General features: G+C 55.8%; 1 protein-coding gene across 1 annotated transcript in view; it reads left to right on the top strand.

The window, feature by feature from the left end:
- Window positions 1-25,287, top strand: part of KNDC1 (kinase non-catalytic C-lobe domain containing 1) — a 62,714-nt gene that overhangs the window by 24,563 nt on the left and 12,864 nt on the right. Inside the window, exons 8-21 of the mRNA XM_048219226.2 lie at window positions 716-787; window positions 880-941; window positions 8,011-8,169; window positions 10,189-10,266; window positions 10,795-10,888; window positions 11,444-11,606; window positions 11,681-12,330; window positions 12,646-12,790; window positions 13,895-13,992; window positions 14,820-15,214; window positions 19,721-19,750; window positions 24,150-24,243; window positions 24,323-24,420; window positions 24,547-24,767. Coding sequence (XP_048075183.1) covers window positions 716-787; window positions 880-941; window positions 8,011-8,169; window positions 10,189-10,266; window positions 10,795-10,888; window positions 11,444-11,606; window positions 11,681-12,330; window positions 12,646-12,790; window positions 13,895-13,992; window positions 14,820-15,214; window positions 19,721-19,750; window positions 24,150-24,243; window positions 24,323-24,420; window positions 24,547-24,767 — 2,359 coding nt within the window. The remainder of the gene's footprint in view (window positions 1-715; window positions 788-879; window positions 942-8,010; window positions 8,170-10,188; window positions 10,267-10,794; window positions 10,889-11,443; window positions 11,607-11,680; window positions 12,331-12,645; window positions 12,791-13,894; window positions 13,993-14,819; window positions 15,215-19,720; window positions 19,751-24,149; window positions 24,244-24,322; window positions 24,421-24,546; window positions 24,768-25,287) is intronic.

Below are 25,287 nucleotides of genomic sequence, written 5' to 3'. Positions count from 1 at the left end.
GTCTGGTCTGGTCTCAGGACCAAAGGGGTCCCGAGGCATCAGCGGGGCAGATGCTTGGAATGTGGCCTTGAGGGAGACGACCCTGCCGTAGAGTGAAGTGGGAGCTGTGTGGTCGGCCCACATCCCCTCAAAGGGGTGACATTGTCACCAAGGAGGCAAAAGTGGCCAGGGGAGGTGGGAATTTTAGACACTAGAGAGAGTTTTAGAGAGTTTGCAGCTCTCCAAAGCTCAACCTCCTGGACAGAGTGACAGGCCCACAACCCTTAATGTGAGCACATCCTGGGGAGGGACAATGAGGAGAAATGCTGCCATCTGGCTGCCCCCCAGTCCTGTGACCCACAGGCCTTTGGGGTGCAGCCTCCTCCGGGACCGCTCAGAGGGGCAGTGCTCGGTGCTGGGCTGTGACCCTCCGTGCCCCTTCCCCTTCCTTCATCTCCTTTCCATTTCCAGCTTGATGTGTGAGGAGCGGCCATGAGGCAGCTCTGGCGGGCAGGAGGGGTGTCGCAGAGGGCCCCCCCCATGCTCCGTCCACCTGGCCGTGTGCCAGGGCCTCTGAGAAGGAGAAGCAGCCGACTAGCCCCTGGCCCCTGGCCTGTGCTCCCTCGGGGTGGGTGGGGAGGGGCTGCCCCACCCTGAGCACGCCTCTGCAGGTTTTCAGGGAGAACATGGTCCCTACAGTGAGTCCAGCTGCCCTGACCCTCACCTTCTCTTGCAGCCTACCTATGCCTGGACTCCGTGCTGGTGGCCGAGGACGGGGCCGTGCTCTTCAGCCCACCTCCTGCCAATGGTGCGTACACGGGATCACCCTCAGGAGTTGTGCTCCACCACCGACACCCAAGCCTGAAAAGAGAACTCAGAACTTGGGCTTTTCTCCCTTAGGCGCTTATGACACATTCTTTCTGGCTCCTGAGGTCGCAGAGCAAGAACTGGTGACTGAGAAGGTAACCGGGCCCTGTTGTCCCTTCCTGTAGCTTCCTGCCGCACATCCCCAGTGGTGCCCCCTTCTGCTCAGAGAGCCTGGGGGTGGGGGAAGAGGCACGGGCCCAGCACCGGGGCACAGGGGGAGGCAGGGTGCCCTCCCCCAGTACAGCGGTCACATCCAGAGCCCTGGCTCTCCTGGCCTCAGCAACATCCACCTAGCAGGTGCCGGCAGGGGCATGGCTCTAGTGGTATCATCCTGAGATGGGTGGGACTTCTGCATGGACAACTCTGAGCAGTATGTGCTGGCTTGAGAGAGCCCAGGGCTGAACTTTCAGGAATATTTACAAGGCACTTGTTAAACAGAACCATTATTAAAAATTAAACTGTACAAACTTATGGGGCACCTAGCTGTCTCAGTCAGTAGAGCATGCAATTCTTGATCTCAGGGTCATGAGTTCAAGCCCCACATTGGGCATAGAGCTTACTTCAAAAAATAATAATAAAATAAAACAAAAAATCAAATTGTACAAACTTAAAATTAGGTAAATTTTATTCCAAACCAAGGTGGAAATCCACTTCCCTACTTGCCCAATGTACATCTAGAAACCCCACCCACATCCCTAAAACAAGAATGAGAAGTCTGAAAGGTAAAGAGCAGAAGGCAGCCCGGCCAGGGCCTCAGGCCTGAGGAAGGCACAGTAGTGAGGACCCTGCTTCCTCTCTCTGCCTCATACACAGGGACACAGAAGCCACACTCTTAAGCCAGAGGACATGGCAAGGGAAGGGGTGGGCCCACCTAAGCCAGCAAAGACCCCAACCATGGTGCCAGAGAAGACTGAGTACCCCCACCAGCCTGTAATGAGCATCCTGCCCATAAGGCCGTGGGGAACACTTGGGGGAGCCTGGAGCCCCACTGTGCCCCTCCCCCGGCAGGAGCAAATGCCCCTCCCAGCCAGGTGTTGTTGGAGGAGGCCTCGTGGAGAGCTGGGACTCTCACCAACACCCAGCAACAACAAGGCCACCCCAACCTCATGCTGGGAATGCAGGCAGGTGAAGAGCAGAAAGGATGAACTCCTACCCCACACAGCCAGCAGCATCACACTGGAGGCCCAATGGGGCTCTGGTCCCCCACCCCCATCCAGCAGTGAGGAGGAGCCCTCTCCTCAGGTGTCAGTTGGAGCCAAATACAGAACCTGAACTCTGCCCCCGCCCCGACAATAATGAGAGGGTACCCCTCTTCCTGACCATGCTATCAGAAAAAGCCAGGTAAAAAAGGTTAAATAAGATCAAGGGTCTTACAGCATGTAAACGTCTAGGTTTTAACCAAAAACCACTTGCCATACCAAGATCTAGGAAGATTTCAAACCGAATGAAAAAAAGACAACAGATGCCAATGTTGACACTGTGGGACACAGCCAAAGCAGGGCTAAGAGGGAAATTCGTAGCACTAAATGTCATGTGAGAAAAGAGGTAAAAGTTCAACTCAGTAATCTAAGCTACCACCTCAAGAGCCTACAAAAAGAGAGCAACATAGACCCAAAGCAGAAGAAAGGAAGTAATGAAGATGAGAGCAGAAATCAATGAAAATGGAATAACAGTAGAGAAAAACTGTAAAGAGCTGGTTCTTGGAAAAGAACAATAAAATTTTAAAACTTCCAGCAAAACTGACAAAGAAGAAAGAGAGAAAGAGAAAACGGTAGGAAGGAAGGAAGGAAGGAAGGAAGGAAGGAAGGAAGGAAAGAAAGAAGAAAGAAAGAAAAAAAAGAAAGAAAGAAAGAAAGAAAGGAGAGAAAAGATACAAATTACCAATATCAGGGATGACACAGGGATATCCCTACAAACTGTTTGGATAACAAAAGAATAGTGGAATGCCACAGACAACTCTACACACATAAGTCTGACAACTTAGATGAAATGGACCAGTTCTTCAGAAAACATAAACTACCACAACTCACCTAATATGAAATAGATCTTTGAATAGCCCTTGATTATTAAGGAAATTGAATTTGTAATTTTAAAACTCTAAAAAAATGAATCTCTTGGTCCAGACTTTCACTGGAGAGTTCTACTCAATGTTTAAAGAAAAATTAATACCACTTCTACACAATCTTTTACAGAAGATAGAAGAGGAGAGAACACTTCCCAGTCTATTTTATTAAGCCAATATATATATACTGTCAATGTAGATAGAGAGAGAGAGAGAGAGAGAGAGAGATGATAGATGGATGGATGGATGGATGGATGGATGGATGGATGGCTAGATAGATGGATGGATGGATAGATGGATAGATAGATGGATAGATAGATGGATAGATAGATAGATGATAGATAGATAGATAGATAGATAGATAGATAGATAGATAGATGATAGAGGCATATATATACCAACATCCCTCATGAATATAAATGCAAAAATCCTTAACAAAATATGCAAATAGAATCCAACAATATCTAAAAACTATGCACCATGACATAGTGGAAGTTATTCTAAGGATACAAGGCTGGTTTAGTATTTGAAAATCAATTAGTCCAACATATTAACCAGCTAAAAAAGAAAAATCCCATAATCACATTAATTGATGCAGAAAAACCATTTGGCAAAATTCAACACCCATTCATAATAAAAAAATTTTTCAGAAAAATACAAATAAAAGAAACTTCCTCGGCTTAATGAAGAGCATCTACAAAAAAACAAACACACACACACCCTATAGCTAACATCGAACTTAATGGGGAAAGACTAAATGCTTTCCCCCAAGATTGGGAACAACACAAGGATGTGCACTATCACTACATCTATTCAACATAGTGCTGGAAGTTCTAGCCACTACAATAATGCAAAAAAAAAAAAAGGCAAGTAAAAAGCATAAAGAGCAGGAAGAAGAAATAATATTATTTGCTGAAGACATAACTGTCTATATGGAAAATTCCAAGGAAGCCCATGGGATTAATAAATGAGTTCTGAAAGGTCACAGGATATAAGATAAACATTCGAAAATCAACTGTATTTCTGTATATTGGCAATGAACATGCAGACACCAAAATTTAAAATACAGTGCAAAAAAAAAAAAATACAGTGCATTTGCTCTCAGCATTAGCACCATTTTGGAAACCTCCAGGCCACAAACCAAGTGGAGGAAGAAGCGAATGCGCTGGCTGAAGTGAAGAAGAAGAAAGATGAGGCAGAGGTCCAAGTAAAGGGCTCGCTTGTGCACCCACGAAGCCACAGGAGCAGCAACAAGGAAAGCCAGAGGCCAGGGACGGTGATACAAATCGTTGGACAACACACCTACTTTCTAGAATTTGTTTCAGTGGATCTAAAACACCCATCGCCATCTGATCACAACGACCACTTTTGAGAGACCCACTTCGTTCATACCAAAACAGTCCCTTTTGGTCCTTTGCCCTAGACCTGTGAGTTTTAGGACTAATGCTGTTCTCAGCTGTGTCTGAATGTAACATGTACAATAAATCTTTTCTTCTGTTGTCTTAGCTGAAGAAAAAATTTAAAAATAAATATAAATATAGATTTAATTAAAATATAAAATGTAAACTTAATGTAAATGTACAATGACTCAAAAACAATGAAATACTTTACATGCAAATCTAACCAAGCTGCACAGGACTTACGTGCTAAGAACAACAGAATGCTGATGAAAGAAATCAAACAAAGTCTCTGGGATAAATGGCCAAAGAGTTCTTAGACTTGACACCAAAAGCAGTGTCCATAAATTTCTCCACAAAATGAACTTCATCAAAGTTAAAAACTGACCAAGTGGGATTTATTCCACGTATGCAAGGCTGACTCAACGATGGGAAAGCAATTAACCTAGTACATCACATCGGTAGGCTAAAGAAGACAAGTCGTGTTGATGTCAACAGAAGCTAAGTGATTGACAAAATCCGCCACACATTCAGGATACAAGTTCTCAGCAACCTAGGAATGCAGGGGCACTTCCTCAACTTGATAAAGAATATCTACTAAAACCTACAGTTCACATAATTAATGGCAAGAAACTAGATGCTTTCCCTCTAAGATTGGGAAAAACTCAAGAATGTCGCTCTCGCCACTCCTATTCAGCATTGTACTGGAAGTCCTAGCTAACGGAATAAGACAAGAAAAGAAAATGTGTACAGATTGAGAAGGAAGAAATAAAACTGTCTCCATTCACAAGTGACATGATTGTCCACGTAGAAAATCCCAAAGAATCAACAAAAATCTTCTGGAACTAATAAACAATTATAGCAAGATTCCAGGATAGCAGGTTAATGGGCAAAAAGTCAGTTGCTTTACTGTTTACCAGCAGTGCACAATTGACATTTGGAGTTAAAAATACAATGCAATTTACATTCACACCAAAAAATTACTTACATATAAATCTAACAAAATACGTATAAGATCTATAAGGGAAACTACTAAACTCTGATGAAAAAAATCTAAATAAATTGAGAGATATTCCATGTTCATGACTAGGAGGATTCAATACTGTTAAGATATCAGTTCTTCCCAATTTGATGTATAGATTAAATGCAATCCAATCAGAATCGCAGCAGTTACTCATGGATATCAGCAATTTGATTTTAACATATGTGTGGAAAGACAAAAGACCCGGAATAGCCAACACAATATTGAAGGAGAAGAACAAAGTCGGAAGACTGACACCGCCCAATTTTAAAACTAACTGTAAAGCAATAGTAACTGAGGCTGTGTTGTTGGCAAAAGACAAATACATGGAACAGAACAGAGAACTCAGAAGTAGACGCAGAAATATGGTCAACTGGTCTGAACAGAACAGCAAAGGCAAGTCAGTGCAGAAAGGACAGTTTTCAATAAACAGTGCTGGAACAACTGGACGTCCACGCAAAACAAAAACAAAACGAATCTTACCAAAGACCTTGCACTTTTCATAAACATTAACTCAAAATGGATCATAGACCTCAACGTGAAATGCCAACCACAAAGCCCCTAGGAGGACTCTGGCAGTAACTTCTGGGCACAGCACAGAAGCACAGTCCATGAAAGAGGAAGTCGATGTTAGACTTCATGACCACCTCAAACTTCGCTCTGCAAGATACTTTAAGAGAGCGAGAAGACTGGCCACGGGCTGGCAGAAAATATTTGCAAAACACACATCTGATAAAGCAGCTATATCCCAAATATACAAAGAGCTCTTAAAAGTCAACAGTAAACAACCAAATTAATTTAAAAACCAACCCAGTTAAAAAGGGGGCAAAAGATCGGCACAGACCCTCGCCAACGCTGTTGCAAGGTAAACGAGCATATGAAAGCTGTCTGACGTCACGTGGCACTTGGGATGAGAATGGATGAGAATGGCTAAAGCCCAACACTGCCCACACCAGATGCCAGCAAGGATGTGGAACAACAGGAGCCCCTGGTCACTGCTGGCGGGCACGCGAAAGGGTGCGGCCCGTTTGGCAATTTCGTCAGAAATTCAACATGTAACTGCCCTAAAGCCCAGAAACCGCATTCCCAGGTGTTCATCCTGGAAAAACCGCATTCCCAGGTGGTCGTCCCAGAGAAATGAGACTTGACATCTGCACAAAATCCTGCACATGAATGGTCACAGTAGCTGCATTCAGACAGCCCCAAATGGGACACAACCCCGATATGTGAGTGGTTAAACACGGGGGGGTCCGTCCACACCATGGAATGCTACTGAGCAGTAAAAGGAATGGAGTGTGGATAAGGCCCAGCCTGGATGCATCTCCGTATAATTGTGCTGACAGCAAAATGCCAATCCCAACAAGTCACATACTGTACGATTCCATTTACATGAAATGGCACAGCCGTAGAAACGGACAACAGATTCCTAGTTGCCAGGGATTAGGAACGTGGCTTGGGGCAACTGGACACATCCTGATGACAGAAACGCTCTGGGTCGTGATGGTGTCAGTCCGGCGTCCGGGATGGGTTGCTGCCCTACAGTTTTGCAGGGTGTTGGTACTGTGAGGACTGGGTACACAGCACACGAGATCGCTTTGTAGTATTTCTTACAACTGTATGTGAATCTGTATCGCAAAATAAAGGGTTAAATTTTTTTAGAAGTCTATATCTACAGCTAATAATTTCCTCGTTATGTGAGTGTCCTGCACGGTGATCTATGCTCCTGGCTGGTGGGAGTGCTCCAGGAGGGGCACCACCGGGCACTCTCCCCTCCCCCATGTGCCCACACCATCTTGGCAGCTTGGCGTTGGCCGTGTGAGAGTGTTCACACCGTGGAGATGTGCACACGCGGAAACCAGGGCTTGGCTTGCAGTTTTCAGTTGTGTCGACCTCACGAAGTGACGGAGGAAGTGTTCACGGTGTGACTGAACGCAGAAGTGTGCCGTGTCTGTGGAGCCGACCCGTGACCTTCAGCAGCCGTGTCTGTAGAGCGACCGCGACCTTCAGCAGCTGTGGCGGTGGCGGAGAGCCGACCCGCTTACCGCAGCGAAGCTCCGACCAGAGCCTTCCACATTCTGCTTCCATCTCGCCTGTCGAGTTAAATGAAAACATCAACCAGCAGACTTGTCCGTTGCAGGTGGATTTCGGGTACAAGAGCTGGGTAAAGTCCGCGAGCACATCCGGGGACGATCCCTTGGCTCTCTGGAACTTACAAACAGGAGTACTCACCTTGCCTTATTTCTACACTGTGTGCCGCCCGCCCTTTGCACCGAGGACATCTAGAAGAAACGGATGTGTATGTCGAGGCGGGTACTGCTGTTCTGAAGCCTGTGGTCCACCATTTAGCAGCACACCACTGGTTCCAGGGGCCCCTGGCCTCAGAGCCCCGAGTTGTGGCCTCCACCTGCCTGAGGACCTTAAAAGTGGGAGGGTCCCCGCTGAGGCCTCAAGTCGTGGCCGTTCACACTTGAGTGTGAAGACCTGTGGATATTCGTAAACATGCAGGTCCCCAGGCCAGGCCCCTGGGGGATCTGACCCGGGGTCTGGCTGGGGCCGCCAAGCTCCAAGGAGGTGCGCAGCGGGGCTCCCGACAGGAGCGGCTCTCCTGCTAGTGCCCGGGGTGCCCTTGGGGGAGCCCTGGTAGGGAGGTGCTGCTGAGCAGGGCTGCACTTTTCTCCACCCAGGCCTCCGTGTACTGTGTGGCTGCAGTCCTGTGGACAGCAGCCAAGTTCAGCGTCCCCCGAGACCACAAGCTGGCCCTGCCACGCAGGCTCAAGACCCTCCTCTTGGACATGGCCAGACGCAGTGCCCAGGAGCGGCCGTGCACAGCTGAGGCCATCAAGGTAACCACACTGCAGTAGGGACCCCAGCTCACAGTCCGGGGCCTGGGCAGTGGCCGACAGAACACCCAAGTTCCTGTTTCCAGGAAAAGTGGGCGTTGGATACGGAGGGCCATGGGTTTCGTCGTGGACAGGTGGTGGACAGTGTCTGCCACTCACTACCCCGGCATGCCCCTCCCAGAGCACCCTGTTGTCTCTAGTGCACTCGCCCAGCCAGAGTGGGCAGGGGATGTCCCGGGGCCAGCCTAACCCGTGCCCGTTTGCCCTGCAAGCAGGGAGCAGAGTTCTCCCCCAACAACCCAAGTTCCCTCACCTCCTCTGAGGGTCCTCTCGGCCTCCCCTTCCCTGACCCTCCCAAGAGTGTCCCCATCTGCCGGCAGGAGCTGGACGAGTGCAGGGGGCGTCCCACGAGTTTTTCAGTGATCAAGAGGCCACGGGAAGGCCACCTCCTGGAGAGAGAAGCCCTGTGCGGCCTTCTCTGCCCCTGACTGCCTCCGGCAGGTTGCTTAACGATTCTGGGCCTCTGGGCCTGCTCAGCCAAGTAAGGATGGGCGCTCGTGTCAGAGATAAGCAGCAGACCAGCTACAATGCTGAAGCAGTTTACTCTGTAGCTACAGACGGATGGACAGATGGACAGACGGCAGGGCAGGAGCTTCGCTCCACTCCAGAACATTGCACAGACGGGGCTGTGTGTTTTCAGGGAGAATGAAGGGTTCAGGAGGGAAGTGGCTGTGTCTGCCACCCCACAGACGCTGGGAGCCTGGGGCCCCATCCTTCCTGAAGATCGAGGTTCAGGGGATCAGGTACAGTCCTGGGTTGTAAGAGACACAGACACCTCAAGGGCAGAGGAAGGTTCACAGTCATGACCTTTGGTAGTAGATGCTGTAAGGTGGGGAGGTCGCACTCTGCCCGGTGTTGGCAAACTGACCTTTTCCAGACAGGAACCTCAAGGGGTCTGGGCCGTCCCTGGACTTCCAGCACCCCAAGCCGTACTGGGCAGGGCAGCCTCTGTGCAGAGCTTGGATGGGGTCGTGCTCTGCCGAGAGCTTTTTGGGGTTCTCGCCAGCAGTTAGGAAATGATATGGGTGTCCGTGTGGTGGGGGGGGGGGGGGGGCTTAAGGAAAGAATCTTTATCTTCACAGTCAGTATCATCCATAACCCCAAATGAAAAATAGAAATTCTCGTCAGTGACATTCTGTCCCCAAATACCAGAATGTCTGAGCTTGCAGAGGGTCTGTTCGCAGGGGCCAGCGGCGTTTTCGAGGGTCCACCCCTCACCCCAGAGCCATCAAGTGCACAGCGGGCGTGGAGGAGTGGCAGACCACGGGCGTCAAACCCACTTAAGCCCCAGCACATGGCTCTGGGGACCACACCCACATTCAGCCTGCAGCGGACACTACCTTGTTGTCAAGGTCACAAAGGACTCAGGCTTGCCTGTGTCAAATTGCAGTTAATCGTAATTGTCTACAGAATTTTTCTCTTGCCTGTTTTTTAGGTTGCAGTTTTGGGTGTTGTTGTCTTGTCTGTGTATGTGGGAGCTCAGTAGTTTTGCCGTAATTCTGCTTTGGGTCTTAACTTCTCCCTTCCTCATAGTTCTTAGAGGGGCCTGCTAGAAAAGGGCATATGTCCCTGTCCCCCTCCTCTCCAGCACTGGGGCAGCCCCCCACCCCCGGAGGCTGCAGCTCGCCCCTCACCCCTCGCCCCTCCATGCGATGGCTGTCAGCGGGGCAGGGGCCCAGGGAGGGGCCGAGGCCATTTCTGTTCAGTCTTTATTCCTTCCATGTGGGGTTGCTGAATTTCATCCCAGGCTGCCCAAGGCTGGGACCTGCTTTGCTCTCCCCAAGAAGGGGCACCCGTGGAGTCTTCCCGTCCGGGAAGCCCCCAGGCCTTCCTCCCTGCCACCAGGCACTGTCTGAGGGCTCCTGCCTGAGGCGCCCTCCCCTCCACGTTTGGAGTGACGTGGGGCCTTGCCCAGCCTGCAGCACCTCAGAGCACCTGCTCACGGGCCCGTCCTTTCTGCAGGTATGCAGCACTTACCTCCTCCAGCGAGGCATGGACAGCAGAAAGATTTTAGCCCACCTGAGGGCAGCCACCGGCAAGGTAAGAGGAGGACCTCCAGAGCAGGGGGAAGACCCCTTATTCTGCCCTGTGGGCTCTGGGGAGATGAGGGTCCTTGCTTTTTGCTGTTCACTGTCCATGAGGAGTGAGTTTAGGAAAGAGGTGGTAACTTCTCTCCTGCTGGAATCCCCGCACCCTGGTTCTCTGCTGACGGCCTGGCGGGGGGGGGGGGGGGGGGGGCGGGCGCTGTGTATCCTGTAGGGCAACCCTCAGGTAGCAGGCGTGCTTTCTAAATGTGCCCGCCCACCTCCTGAGCATGCTGTCCCAGGTGGGGCCCTCGGATCGCGGGCAGGCACCGCATCCCGCCCAGCAACGTGTGGGCGTCTGAGTTCTGAGAAGCCCAGGGTCTCCGACGGCCCCATAACCCTCCCGAGCCCTAGAAACCTACCAAAACCTTGTTGAATTGGGAAGCGGTGTCTCCAAAGCCCAGCTGTGTGAGTCAGTGTGGGCTGGGGGCGGCCAGGCCCTCGTGTCACCTTGACTGGGACTGTCCATGTCCTTCTGCCTCAGGTTGACCAGGAGGAAGAGACCATCAGCCTCCAGAACGCCCTCTCGGTGGTCGAACTGAACCCCAGCGCAGCACCCGCCCTCAGGCCCAGCTCAGGTGGGCCGCCTGGGTCCAGCCTCTCCTGCCCCTGACACCACACCACTCCCACTGCCGACCCCCAGCCCCGAGTGGACACCCACAGGCAGGCACCACTGGGCCCCAGAACAAGGTGTCCAGAACATCCCGGCGGCCTTGCCGTTCACTCCCCACCTCTGTTCCGACGGCCCAGTCACGCTCCCGTGTCGCCAGCCTCCAGAGCAGGCGGTGTGACCCCAGCGTCCCTCTGCTCTATTCCCATGTCCATGCACACATCCTGCTGACCGGCTCCTGCCCGGTCTGGGTGGTAAGCCCGTCCTGCAGCAGGAAGAACACTCCCTCGTCCCATCTGTGGCCTTCTCCGTCGCTCCCACCCGTCCCCGCCCTCCCAGCTCCATCACCCTTGACTCCGGCCCCCTCAGATCTCTGGAAGTCCCCTTGGAGACGCGTGGGGGGCATAGCACCCACGGCGCGCGGGGACAAGCCACCACAGCTTTGTGGAAGGGGTGGGAGGTGCTCCGGGGCATCTGCAGGGCCGGCCCACACCACCTGCGCTCACGCGGGGTTTATCCCCAGGCTTTGTCCGGGTCGGCGGCGACACCAGGCTGGTGGCAGTGCAGGGGCCCGTGCCCACTCAACCCTCCTGCCGCGAAGGGGCCACGTTGCTGCCGGCTGCCTGCACCGGCTCTGCCGCACACTTCAAGCCCATCGTGCTGGCCCCAGATGCAGGGGACGCCAGGTGAGCACCCCCACCCTGGGGCTGGCAGGGTCCCCAAGCCACCCCTGAGTGCTTTCTCCTCTCTGTGCTCTCAGGGACAGGGAGGGTGACGGCAAGCGGGCTCCTGAGGCCCATGGAGCCGCCAGCAGCCGGAAGATTCCTGAGCAGCCGGTACCTGCTCCTGGGCCACAGGGAGCAGCCCCAGAACCTCTCAGAGAGTCCATGCCAAGAGACACGGCCCAGGGGATCCCCTGCACCCCACCCCCTGGCCCAGAGGGGGCTTCACCCGTGATGCCCGAGTCTTCTGCTGCTGGCCCACTCCTGAAGGCACAGGCGCCTCCCATGGAGGAAGGGCCAGACCAACCCGTCCCACCTGGAACGCCAGGGTCCAGGGCAGCCCGCCATGACCCGAGTCACCCGGCCAAGCCACCCAGGAGCAAAGCCACCGAGGGCCCAGGCCAGGAGCCTGGGAGTCCCTCATCAGCCCCGTGGGACCCCTCTCTGGCCAAGGCGAGTCCAGACAGCCCCAAAGGCACCTCTGTCCCAGAGCAGGACGACCAGGCCCCAGACAGTCACCCAGAGCGGCCCCTGCCAGCAGACCGCAAGCTCTGTCTCTCCAGTGTGGATGCCTCGCCTCTCCCGAAACGGACAGCTTGCCCGTCGCTGCAGGAGGCCATGCGCCTAATCCAGGAGGAGTTTGCCTTCGACGGCTACTTGGACAATGGGCTGGAAGCTCTGATCATGGGTATCATGGGGGGGGGCGGTGCCCACAGGGTTCCCCAGAGAACCTGGGAGAGGCCATGGGGGGGACACAGCTCCCTGAGGGAGGGTCAGTGTGAAGGGGGACCAGGGGCCCCCACTCATCCATCTGCATGAAGAGCTCAGGGGGCAGAGCTGCACCCCGGGGGATCGGCCAGCAGCAGAGCCTCAGGCAGATAGAGGGTCTCAGAGCCGGCTCCCCCCGCCCCAGCTTCCCCCCATCCCCAGCTGTAGAGAGCAGAGAACCCAGAGGGGATGCTCGCCCACATTGTGACTGGCCGCTACCATTTTGCAAACCCAGGGGAATATATTTACGCCTTGAAGGACCTCACCTACGCCACTTTCTGTGGGGCCATATCGGAGAAGTTCTGTGACCTCTACTGGGGAGAGAAGTTGCTGCAGAGTCTTTTCAAAGTGGTGAATGGAAGGATATCCCCCTCCGAGAAGTGAGTTCCCCCACCCTGGGGTCCCCCGCCAGCCAGTTCTGCTCCCTCTGGTCCCCGGAAGTCCAGCTCCCCAGACTGGCCACCCACCCGGGTCCCTCTCTCTGGGCCTGAAGTCCATCCTAACCCACAGATTTCCCTCTGGGCACCGGGCTCCTTTGGGCAGGAAGAGAGGGCCGTGGGCTCCAGGGTGCCAGAGGCACATCTCCCTGCCCAGGTACCAGCTTGAGGAGGCAGAGGGACCAGACGCCCCAAGGGGAGGATGCCCCCACAGGGAAGAGCTTCTGCCCCCACCCCGCCATCCAGGTCGGCACTGGGTGACAGCTCCCATCCTAATGGCAGAAGGTGGGGTGATGGCCGCCAGAGGACAGGCAGCTCCCCTCCCCCCGGTGCCCCTCCCCCAGCCCCATGGCCCCCAGCCCCTTCACAGACTATGGCCTGGTGTTCCTGTGCTGTGGACTGTAGAGAGCCATGTGGGTGGGGGGTGACGCCAGGGGCTGGAACCATGCCTGGACCCCAATGCCTTGACACCCCGTCCCTGAGCTCCAGGCACACCCACAGCCCCATCTGCCTCCAGTGGCCCCACCGGGCAGGTAGGACGGGGTCACTTAGCATTTGCCGTGGGAGCTGTGGGAGCTGTGGGGCACCTTGCAGTGCTCCCTGCCTGTGCAAACAAGGCAACAGAGCGCCCAGATGAGTACCCCACCTGCTCCCTCACTCCGCGTGTCCTGGTCGTGTGGAGAAGGGCCGTCTGGGGACCTCCAGAAATGAATACCTGGAAAGCCCTGTGCCAATTATTTGGGCCCCTTAATTACTGTGGATGGAGGGTGTTCTGTGCCAGCCTGTGGCCTGAGGTCGGGGTGTCCTGGGGAAGCATGGATGGGGCCTCTGTAAAGTGGTATGTGTCCGGGGGTGCCAGGGCGGGGTCGCTGGCCTGCCCCCACCTCAGCCTCAGCATGCATTAACATTGGGGTGAGCTCTGGGGCTTCTCCACATCCACCGAAAGTTTCTTGCTGGAGTCAGTGCAGGGAGCTGCAGTGTTGTGGGGAGGGGCCAAGGGGCGGGGGGCCATGGGGGTCCCTGCAATATCCTTCCTTCTGATGGCAGTGCTTCAGAGGAGGCTGGGTCACAGCCCGAGGGCAGCGCGACCAGCACCCTAAGTGGCTGCTCACTGTCCAGCAAAAGGCCATCGCTGCATGGAGCGGGTAAGGGACATGGGCTATGGGGGCAAGAACTCTCCACGGCGGGGTCCATGTTGACCCTCTTACAGGAGAGGCTTCCCTCAGTCCCCAGAGCGGGGCTTGTCCTCCCTTGGGGACTCTGTGCTGTGAAGGGGGCTCTCCCAGGCCAGCAGGTGGGGGGTGAGCTGGAGCCCAGTGGACCGGGGGCTGGGGGCTGGGAGGCCACTTCTCCTTCCTAGAATCACCAGCTGACAGCTTGGTGATGGGGAAATCTTTGCATCTTTCCTGGAAACACATGCCATTTAAAGACTCTGAGGCTTATTTCCTGGAATGTTAGCGCAGGGCTCCAAGATAACTGAAATCTTTGTAATCTCACGAAATCTGGTCTGAGTGGGACATGGTTTTAGGAATCAGGTTGCATGACTATGATCACACGTATGATGGCCATTGGAGCAGGTGGCGAGGACCCTCATCCCACCCTTTCTACCGCGTGCATGCCACAGGAAGTTTAAGAGCCAAGTGACTGTGCCCAGTGAGCCCCTCGGCCCCTCGGTCCCTTGTGCTCATCTCTGCACAAGCGGTTCACAACCCCGGGCGTCTCCGCTCTGGACTCCGGCCCCATGGGACAGCCTGTGTTTGGGAGGGGATCTGGGGGGCCCTCCTGGGAAGCAGGAACACGGCCCTGAACCCTCAGGACCCTATTGGGCCCCCTAGAGCAGCAGGGGGGCACCTGGCTGTCCCGAGGGGCCTCACGTCCCTGACTGAGCACGAGCAGCCTCTCCGTAAACAATTAGTGATGGATTCTGCCACATGAACTAGAGTTCCAAGTGGAATCCTCCTCTCCCGTGCAGGGAAGGAGAAACCGACCACTGTGCGCGTCAGCCGAGCCCCCTGCCCGCCCCCCTCGCTGTCCGAGGTGGACGCCGACGAGCTCTCACGGGGGAACTTTGAGGTTGGATTCCGGCCTCAGAAGTCAGTCAAAGCCGAGCGGGAACAGCAGCCAGAGGCCGGAGAGCACGGGCAGCAGGGAGGGGGCCTGGGCCCCGAGGCGGTGGCCCAGCTGGCCAGGCCCAAGGAGGGGGGCCTGGCTGTGCACCCCAGCCCGGCCGAGCTGCAGAGCTGCAGCCCCGGGTGGTGCAGCGCCTTCTATGAGGCAGACTGCTTCGGCGCCGACGTCTTCAGCTACGTGAAGGAGCTGGCGAGGCAGAAAGCCGGCGGGGCCGCTGACGTGGACGCCCAGAGCCCGGTGAGTCCTGGGCTGCCGTCCGCTGCTGGCGGTGTTGGGGAAGGGGGTACTGTGGCCACAGAGGCGCCCTGGGCAACGAGTCCCGCGTTGCAGCGGGAGCTCCCGGTCACTCAGGTGGTGGGGGGTTGCGCACAGAGCCCCTCCCTGCGTCCCACTCCTGGGCACCCCCACCTGCCACCAGTGACCCCGTGCTGGTCTGGACACCTTCCCCGTGCGTCCTCCCACGGGAGCGTTGTGCTCATCTGGGTGTGTCCTCCACATCTGGGGTAGGACATGGCCTTTCTCACTGTTAGCTGGGCTCGTGGGCGCCAGTTAACAGGAGGTCACCTTGTACTGGCCACCACAGCTGGCCTCGGGCTGTGTCTCTGGTGGGGGCAGGCAGGTGAGCCCCCTCCTCCCAGGCAGACTCTTGTTCCTCGGGCGGCAGCACTGAGATGAGAAGACACCATACGTGCCTTGCCCAGGTTCCGTCCGGACCCTGGGGTCATCTAGCCTGGGCTTCTCTGGTGGGCAGCGTCCCTCCTGCACCATCCCAGCCAGAGCAGCCTAGGCCTCTCCCTGGTCAGCAGGGTGAGAGGAACCCACAAACTTGAGAGTGGCCAGCCAGGCAGCCCCTGGATGAGGGCACCCTGCAGAGCTCTGGACTCATGGTTGCTGCCCCCACCACTGGGCACCTGCCCCCCGTACCCAGCGGCTCTGACCTGGGCTGCAGGCCCCACTCCCAAGTGACCAAGAGTCCCTGGACCTGGGACCTGGGCTGCAGCCTTCCTCCCGTGACCAGGAGCTCCCACTCGGGCCTTAATGCACAAGGCCTGACTCTCCAGGACAGAAGACGGGAAGGACCCCGTCAGTGCTCGGGCGTCCTGTTCCCAGCGCCTCTACCCGCCCTGCATGGCTTACTCCCTCTGGCCTCCAAGCAGAAGCCACAGAAACGCTATGTCCCCCAGCCCGGACGGCACTGTCTGAACCTTCCCCCAGGGCTCCCCCGCATCGTTCACCTCCTGCCACTGCCTGAACTTCGCGTTCGTGCTCAGGCTCAAGCTGGAAAGAGAGCAGGGCCCTGCTCCCGGCCTGCACATGGGAGGATGGGGGCCACGCCCTGTGGACTCTCCCTGTTCCTCACGGCTTCGTGCTGTGGTCCCCTACATGTGCCATCGCAGGCACCAGACTTCAGAGCCTGGCAGGAGCCTCCCGTGGGGCCCTGGCACAGAGGGTGTCCCCATGTAGGCTGTCAGGGCTCCTCCGATTGGACCACGTGGAAGCTCTGTGCCGCCGCGTCAGAGTCGGGGGCTCCCAGCCCCTGACCGTCGCCTTCCTTCCCCTTGGGGGCCTGCAGACCTCGCCCCCACTTGCTTTTCTGTGATGTGTGTTTGCACACATGAAGCTTACTCGGAGTTGCTGGATGTTCTCACCCCAGCAGCACTGGCTTTCCACCTGCAATGGCCTTTCCTGGAAGTGGAAAACCATCAGACTACAAGAGGCAGAAAGCCACACCATACTGCCCATTGTGGGACCAGCGATGGGGCCACAGCGCGTGACAGGGCTCGTAACCAGGCGTAGATCAGGGCTGTCCTGGTGTTGGAGGGTCCTGAGGCTCCAGCGTCCATCACTGTGAGTGCCGTGATGTGGTTGCCGAGGGAGCGATGAGGAACTAAAACGCTTCCCTGAAATACACTCCGCGCATTTCCTAGTTGTGTCGCTGAGGGCCTGGAAGCAGTGAGAGCCTGTGCCAGGGTCCTGGTTCCAGGGCCGTCCTCCAGTCAAAGGGACCAGGGCTCCTGGGAGAAATCACGGGCCCTGGGAGGAGGCAAGACCTGTGACGACGAGCCGGGACCATCTCGTGCCAGAAAGTGAGGACGTGATCAAGAACACATGATGGGGCACGTCGAAGATCAGAGGACCAGCTGCGGGACCCCCGGCAGCCAGAGCTGGGGCGGTTGGAGAAGCAAAAGAAGGAACACAGAACCATCCTCCAGCTCCGAGAGTGAGGCATCCGCACATCCGTGCTGCTCCACACCGCTGAGCTGAGAAGAGCAACGGCCCAATGATGGTTTTCGAAGAAACAGAAAAAGCCATCCTAAAATTCAGAATCTCAAGGGACCTCAACTAGCCACACAAAAGCGGATGTCTCACACTTCAGATTTCAAACTTGCCATGGAGCTACCGTTGTCAACACAGTGTGGTCCCAGCGTGAGGACAGACTTAGAGACCGGCGGGACAGATTGGAGAGCCCAGAAGTAAGCCCGTGAGGACATAATTTTTGACAAACTTCCAAGACCGGCCAGCGGGCAGAGGACAGTCTTCACAACACGTGGCACTGAGAAAACGGGGTGTGACCTGCAAAAAGATGAAGTCGGGCCTGTACCGTAGGCCAATTCCAGAAATTAACTGAAACATCGGAGACCTAAACATTAGAGCTAAAATTATAAAACTCATAGAAGAAAACGGGAGAAGCTTTGCAACACTGGACGTGGAAACGATTTCTTGGACACAACACCAAAAGCACAGGCAACAGAAGTAAGAATGGAGAAACTGTCCTCAATCAAAATGCAAATCTTCTGTGCGTCAAAGGACGTCGTCAACAGAGGGGAAACATCTGCAAATCACATATCTGAGAAAGGTTTAATCTCCAGAGTGTATAGGGGACACAACAGCAACCACCCAAGACCCCAGTGAAGAGGGGCTGATGGACTTGCATGGATATCTCTCCAAAGAAGTTACACAAACAGCCCAAAGCTCCCGAAAGGTGCTCAGCCTCACTGGTCATCAGGGCAAAGCAGATCAGAACCACAGTGAGACACCACCTCACACACGGTACTGTGGCCCTTACCCAGTTTAAGGAAGAAAATATTGTGTTGGTGAGATGCGGAGAAACCGGAGCCCTCGTGCATGGCTGGTGGGAATGCAGAATGGTGCAGCCACTCTGGAGTTTCCTCCAAAAATTAAGCCTAGATTTACCATGGAAGTCAGCAAGTCCACCTCTGGGTGTCTACCCCAAAGAGCTGAGAGCAGGGACTCCGAGAGCCGTTTGCACTCAGGGTTCACGGCAGCCAGGAGGTGGGAGCAGCCCAAGTACCCATCAGTGGATGGGTGGACAGAGATGGAGAATACGCACAGTGGGACAGGCTGGCACCCGCTCCCGCGTGGAGGAGCCCCGAGGGCCCGATGCTGCGTGAAAGCCAGACACGGAAGGACCAGGACCTCCGTGAGGTCCTCGGAGCTGCCGTGTTCCCAGAGACCGCGCAGGGGGAGGGGATGGGGGCTTGATGGGGACAGAGCTTCCCTTTTGTAAGATGGACGTGGAGGGTGGGGGTGAATGTGCTTCATGCCACTGAACAGTATGATGAAAAATGGTTAAAATGGTAAATTTTATGTTATGTATATTTTGTCACAAAAAAATTTTCAAAATAAAAATTTAAAAACTAGCTGAGAGCGGGCGCCTGGGCGGTGTCGTCAGTTAAGCAAGCACCCGACTCTTGGTTTCAGCTTGGGTCATGATCTCAGGTTGTGAGATCGAGCCCCGCGTTGGGCTCCACGTTCAGCAGGGAGTCTGCTCGGGACTCTCTCTCCCTGTGCTTCTCCCCACTGCACTCGAGTGTTCTCTCTCTAAATAAGTAAATAAGTCCTTTAAAAAAATAGTTGAGAACAAAAAAAGGGGGAGAGGGATGATCATTGGCCTTGGGAACTTCAACTAACGCTAGCGCATGTCATTCTAGCGGAGTCTAAGTGAACAGGGAAGAGACAGGCAGCATCGCCGCGGTTTCCTTTGCCCTCATCCCGTGCACACCACTCTACCGCCTTCCTGTTACTCTGGCCTCAGCTGGACCAGGAGACAGGAGCCCCACTGACCTGGGAACGGGGAGGCCAGGGGGTGCCCATGCCTCCAGTAACGGAGGGTGTGGCCCTTTTAGAGGCAGCTCACTGTGTCCACACTGGCTTTCCCAACAGCTTAATCCCAACAGTTGTGGGGAAGGGGGGATGCTAAGAGTCCAGATGTGTCCTCCAATGTCATAGGTCATCCTCTGACCTCACAGGTCACGCCTGCTGACTGTAGTCCCGTCTTTATGATGGACGGCTATGGACAGACTGCCCTGTTTCCAGCACTGCAGAGGGTGGCTCTTGCGTGTGCGAGCGCCTGGTGTAGGCTGACGGGGCCCTTTCCTCAATCCTGTGCTCTCCTCGGGGTGGCAGCCCCTTGCAGGGGGACACACCCACTGGTGAGCCCGGGTCACCCCTGCACCATACTCGGGCTGTTCTTGAAAGCAGGCACAGAGACCAGCTCAGACCAAAAGAGTGCTGGCGACCAGTGCCTGCTCTTCTCTGGACCATAACCCTGTGGTTGGGACAAGGTGCCCTGGGCCTCCCATCTCTGAAACTGGGGCTCGGTCCCACACTCTGCGGTGGCTCCTGCAGGACACAGTCGGGGGGAGGCGGGTGGTCTGAGGGACACTGTGGAGTGACCCAGAGTGACTTTGTTTTCCCTTTTGTTCCTGCTCACCTGGGAAGACATCGCTCCTGGAACCGGAATGCAGACAGGTGAGTTTCCCGCACCCTCGTCTGCACCGTGGGTGGGCTGGACCAGGCCGGCCAAGGTTCCACGTTTCCCTTTGAGAACCCCCTGCGTCTGTTTCAAAACAGGAGCCTCGGGCAAACTCGAAAGGTGTAAAACAACTTTTGGACACACTTTCACATTTGCTACCCAAACCCAGCGAGTGTGAAGCAGGCCCAGGCATTGGGTGGGCGGAGCGGCTGGAGGGCATCGTGTTGTCTCCGTGCGTCACCGAGCGCGTGCCGACGTGCCCCGTGCACCTGCCGTGAGTGCGGGCTGCGTGCCCACGCCTCGTGGCGCCCGTACCACAGGCGCCCCAGGCTGTGAAGCCGGCGCCCAAGTGCTTTGTTGCCCTTCACTTGCTGTTAAGACAGGCTTTGCTTTCAGTATTTGGGTGAATGGTGCTGATTTCGGTCCATCCCTCTTGTCTCTCTCTGTCTACAAGTTCTGGTTTCTGGCTTCCTTCCGCCTGTGGTGCTCTTTGTCCCCAGTACTGGCCAGCTTTCAGGCCCGTGGCCATCGAGAGCCTCTGTGTGAGGCTCTGCCTCAGATCATTCGCGTTTACTTCTCGTAATTCTGTGCGGAAAACCCTTCGTTGGGTTAGGCCAGGGAAACACCTCAACGCAAAGGATCCTAAGTATTTTATTTAGACCTCGCCAGTCCGCGTCGGCTGTGGTGCTGCCCCGCTCGCGTGTGTCTTCTCCATCATCCCGCCTTGCGTGGAGTTTAGTTCACATAGATTTAGTTTTAAAATCAGTCAAAACGGTCCTTCAGTCTGTGTGAGCCCTGTTCCAGTGGGAAACAGGCGCATCCCATCGGCCTTCTGGGGGGGGGGGGGTCTGTATCAGCGTCTGGACAAGTGTGCGAGGGGGCGATGGCCTCACAGGGTGCTCTCCCTACGGCAGCCCTGAGCTACACAAAAGGAGAGCCCTGGAATGCAGGGCTAAGGGCAGTCCTTCCCGTCTTCAGGCTTTGGGGCGTGTCAGCCAGGGTCATGGCGTCTTCAGAAAGCCAGGATCAGGGGCGCCTGGTGCGTCTGTTGGTTAAGCGGCTGCCTTTGGCTTGGGTCATGATCTCACGGTCCTGGGATGGAGCCCCGTGTCCAGCTCTCTGTTCGGTGGCAAGTCTGCTTCTCCCTCTCTCTCTCTCTGTGCTCACTCTCTCAAATAAATAAATAAAATATTTTTTTTAAGATTTTATTTATTCGACAGAGAGAGCGAGCACAAGCAGGGGGAGTGAGCGGCAGGCGGAGGGAGACGGAGAAGCAGGCTCCCCAAGGAGCCCGGAGCCCGATGCAGAGCTCCATCCCAGCACCCCGGGATCATGACCTGAGCCAAAGGCAGACTTCAACCGACTGAGCCACCCAGGCGCCCAAATAAATAAGTAAAATCTTTAAAAAAAAATAAAAATAAAAGAAAGAAAGAAAAAGAAAGATCCAGCCAGCCAGCCAGGATCACAGAGGAGCATGCGTGGATGGGACTGCAGAGACACTCAGCCCCGCTCCAGCCAGACCTCCCGAGGGCAGAGGATGAGTCCGTCTGGGCACCCAGCTGTGGGGGGCCACTGCGTGTGTGCTGTCAGGGTCTGTGCCATCCCCCCGGGACTGTCCTCAGTGACGACCGTCCAGATCGGTGCCATCCGCCGGGTAACCAGCAGCCGTGTGTGGCTGAGCACTTGAGGTGTGGTCCACAAGACAGCGGAGTTGACATTTGCATGTCCTTTTAGTCCTAGAGCCGCCACACACGGCCTGTGGCTCCCATGTTGGGGGCACACGCAGGTCCTGCACACGCATTCTGCCCCATACACCCTGGGGGCTCATCTGTCCCCCACCCTGGCGACCGGCGATGGGTTCTCGGGCCGACAAGTTGGGGAGGCAGGTTTGGAGCCAGACTGTGTGACGTCAGAGCCACATTCCTCACGCACAGTCCCAGCCGAAAGATGTCCCAGAAGCTTTGGGGCCGCACGAGCTGCGACCAGCAGGCGTCCTCCCAAAGCGTCTGCCTCACGTGGGGATCTCGCTGTGGTGGAAATCAACTTTCTCCACGCCTGTTTCCATGGAGAGAGACAGCCTGCCGTCCCAGTGTGGGACACCCTTCCCCTGCAGCTTTTTCGTGGCCCAGCTGGAGAAGGACCTAGGAGGCCCTAGGGGACCTGATTTAACAACCGAGACGCGGCAGAGGGAGGTGGTTCTGCGTTCAGTCTGCACCATGTCCCCAACACCAGGCACAGCCCCTGCCCCACAGCTGCCCCGGGCCTGGAGGTTCCTACCATCTGGCGTGTCTCTCTGCTACCCCGCTGTTAAAATAGCGGCACAAGGAAGAAGACAGCCACGTGAACCACCTTTTCAGTAAAACCACCAGATAGAGGGGATTCAAATATTTAAATAAAAACACCACCGGCATTTTTAATTTCACAAAATCGTACAGAAATAAATGCTACCAACAAAGCAAAGTACCTTGTTGTAGTTAGAGGAGATTAGGGGAAAGCTTGTTTGGGTTTGAGCTGATTAGATGTGCCCAAATGAAGACCAGAGTGTATTTGGCTTTCAGATTAAGACTCCTGTCAGTGTGGCCATTTCAAGACCCTGGGGCCACCTTGAGCCCAGTTAACAGGAAGTTATTTCCCTGCGAGTCTGAGCGATCCCTGGGCCTCTGCCCCTTCCTCTGGTTCCTGGCCCTAACTGTGCCCACCCCACACCCCTGTCCTCCTCCCTCAGGAAAAGGCAACCTCAGAGCCACAGTTGGAGACCCGGGGGAGCTCAAGCAATGTCTCCTCGCAGGGACCTGCCAGGTTCCAGGTCCAGAAGCACACCCCTCCTCAGCCCAGGGCCCCACAGGGAGGGGGCAGTGAGTCAGGCTGCGTCTGTCCGCCTCTTTCTTGAACAGAGGAGCCATGTCTGGATTCTGGTCGTTTCTAACACTCTCTGCCCTGAGCCTGCCCTACTGTCGAAGCTTTCCTGCTCCCTCCCGGTGAGAGAAGAACCCAGACAGTCCCAATGGGAGGACAGAGCTGGGTGAAATGCCCCCCACCCCGCCAAGCAAGGTTGTGGACCCTCCTGGCACATGCCAGGAGGGAGCTGGGAGCCCTGTTGCTGACCATCCTCACAAACCATGACGCTGAGGAACCCCCGCTGGCACCGTGGCTCTCTGGACTGCCCTCGGGCTGCAGTGGACACGCGGGTTGGCCGCTGTCCCCGAGCAGCATGGCTGAGGGGCCCGGAGGGAACAGGGGCTAACCAGCCTGAGTCTGTGGCAGGGCGTCCGCGCAGGAGTCCCTCGGGGGCAGCCACGCAAGCCGGACGGCCAGGCCTCAGGTGGGGTCCCCACCCACAAGGGCCCAGGTGCAGGGACGCAGTGCCCCAGGTGCAGGGACGCGGTCACATGGGGGTCCTGCAGGGGCCTCACGGGGCAGCAGGGCCCTCAGCCGGGCTGGGGGGCCAAAGGGGGCCAAGGGGGCCTGAAGTGCAGGCCAGCCCCCCGCCCCCAACCAGCCAGAAGTGGTCCTGGACACCTCTCCAAAAGGGCATCCCCTCGGTGGGCCGGGGCGGGGCCCAAACTGCTGGCCCCTGCACCCCCTGCACCCCAACCCTCTCCTTGTGCTGGGGGCCTGGCTTTCCTGGGGTGGGGGACGGTCGAGAAGCTGGGACAGGCTACTAGCTGCCTCAGCGTTTTCTGCCTTCATTGTTTTAAGTGACTCAATGGCATGTACTTTGCAAATACCAATTTACTGAGGTACCTTGTGCACCAGTTCTGTTGACTTCCTAATAAAACAGTTACTTTACCAGAAAAACGGTTTATTCAGGAAAGCAGAGAATTGCAATACAAAAGAAAACTAGGGCAAAACCACAGGGGAGACCTGGGGACAAAGAGGAGGCTCTTTTATGGGGGGTGTCGGGGAACCTGTTGTAAACTAAAAGTCCATTGGAGGAAAATGGCAGCTGCAAGAGTAATGGCTTCTCATTGGCTGGGCCGTGAGCGTCTCTCATTGGCTGGGCTGTTGCCAGGGCAGGAGGAAACCTTCCCAGTCCACACGAGGTAGAGCAGTGTGTCCAGCTGCAGGTCCCTGCTGGCTCTGCTGTTCACTGAGAGTGGCGCTCCCTGCTAGCCTCCTCCCCCCGCTTCAGCGAGGTTTCCCTTGGCGTTTCCTAGTCCCCTCCTTGTTGGAATTCACGTCCCCCGTGGCGCACGCAGATACTGTTTCTGTGCCTGGACGACAGCATCCCCGTGAGGTCCCGTAGGAACCCTGGTGTCCCTGCGTGGGATGTGTCCTGCGCTCTGGTTCTGTGCAGGCACTGCGGGGAGGCCGCCTTCCGAGAGCAGGCCGGGAAAGCGTGGGGCGCGGGGTGGGGCACCGGCTTGCCGGGCTCATGGGCTCTGTCCTGGCCAGGAGCTGGAGCAGCAGCTCCTGATAGAGAAGAGGAACTACCGGAAGACGCTGAAGTTCTACCAGAAGCTCCTGCAGAAGGAGAAGCGCAGTAAAGGTAGCACGGGGCTGGACAGAGGCACTCCCAGGGGCCGGGGGGCTGGGGCCTGCCTTGTGCCAACTCTGCCCACCCCCAGGCTCCGAGGTGAAGACCATGTTGTCCAAACTGAGGGGGCAGCTGGAAGAAATGAAGTGCAAAGTGCAGTTCCTGGGACTGGTCAAGAAGTACCTGCAGGCAAGTCTGCCCGATCCCTGCCCACCCCCGGGATCAGTAGCAGGGTGACCCAGCCCCGGGGCCTGCCAGCACCTGCAGGCAGCAGGCCGACCAGACGGAGGCAGCTCGCGTCTCCCGCACACACAGGTCATGTACGCGGAGCGGTGGGGCCTGGAGCCCTGCGCCCTGCCCGTGATCGTGAACATCTCGGCGGCCCACTGCGACACGCTGGATTTCAGCCCCCTGGACGAGTCCTCGTCCCTCATCTTCTACAACGTCAGCAAGCACCCGCGCGGCGGCAAGCAGAGCAAGGCCCGTGTCCTGCAGGCCGGCACCCCTCTGGGGCTCATGGCGTACCTCTACTCCAGGTGCGGCTGCCCGTGCCCCAAGTGGGGAGGCGGGTCTGTGGGATCCCCTGGACCCCTTCATCCCTTTTGAAAGCAAAAGGGAGACAGAAAAAAAGAGGTCCCCCAGGAAGTGAATGAGGTGAGGAAAGTCTCTGCCTTCCCTCATCTGAGATGGGTTAATACTTTTTTTAATTTAAAAACTGTTTTCATCAGAACTTTAAACGGCCTGTGTCACCTGCCATTTGCCTCCTTTGCCAAGCTCTTGGCTGGACCTGCACCTGGAGACTCAGGTGCGCCCAGGCAGGTGCTGGGAGGAGAGCCGGGGAATGTGGCCATGCACAATTAACAGCCCAGGGGCTTCTAAAATTACACACCAGAGCCTCAGAGACATGCCTAGATCCCAGCCACTTTGCCAGGTCAGAACACCTGGTCATTAATCATCTAGCTCCCCAGGGACACCAGGGAGGTTGGTCTCAGCACGCTCATTGAATTATTTCTGTAGCCACTGTCTCTGGGCATGAGCATGGCAGTCGTTCATCAA

The sequence above is a fragment of the Ursus arctos genome, unplaced genomic scaffold, assembly GCF_023065955.2.
Source record: "Ursus arctos isolate Adak ecotype North America unplaced genomic scaffold, UrsArc2.0 scaffold_7, whole genome shotgun sequence".
Classification (NCBI taxonomy): Eukaryota; Metazoa; Chordata; class Mammalia; order Carnivora; family Ursidae; genus Ursus; species Ursus arctos.
This window is presented reverse-complemented; position numbering and strand designations above follow the sequence as displayed.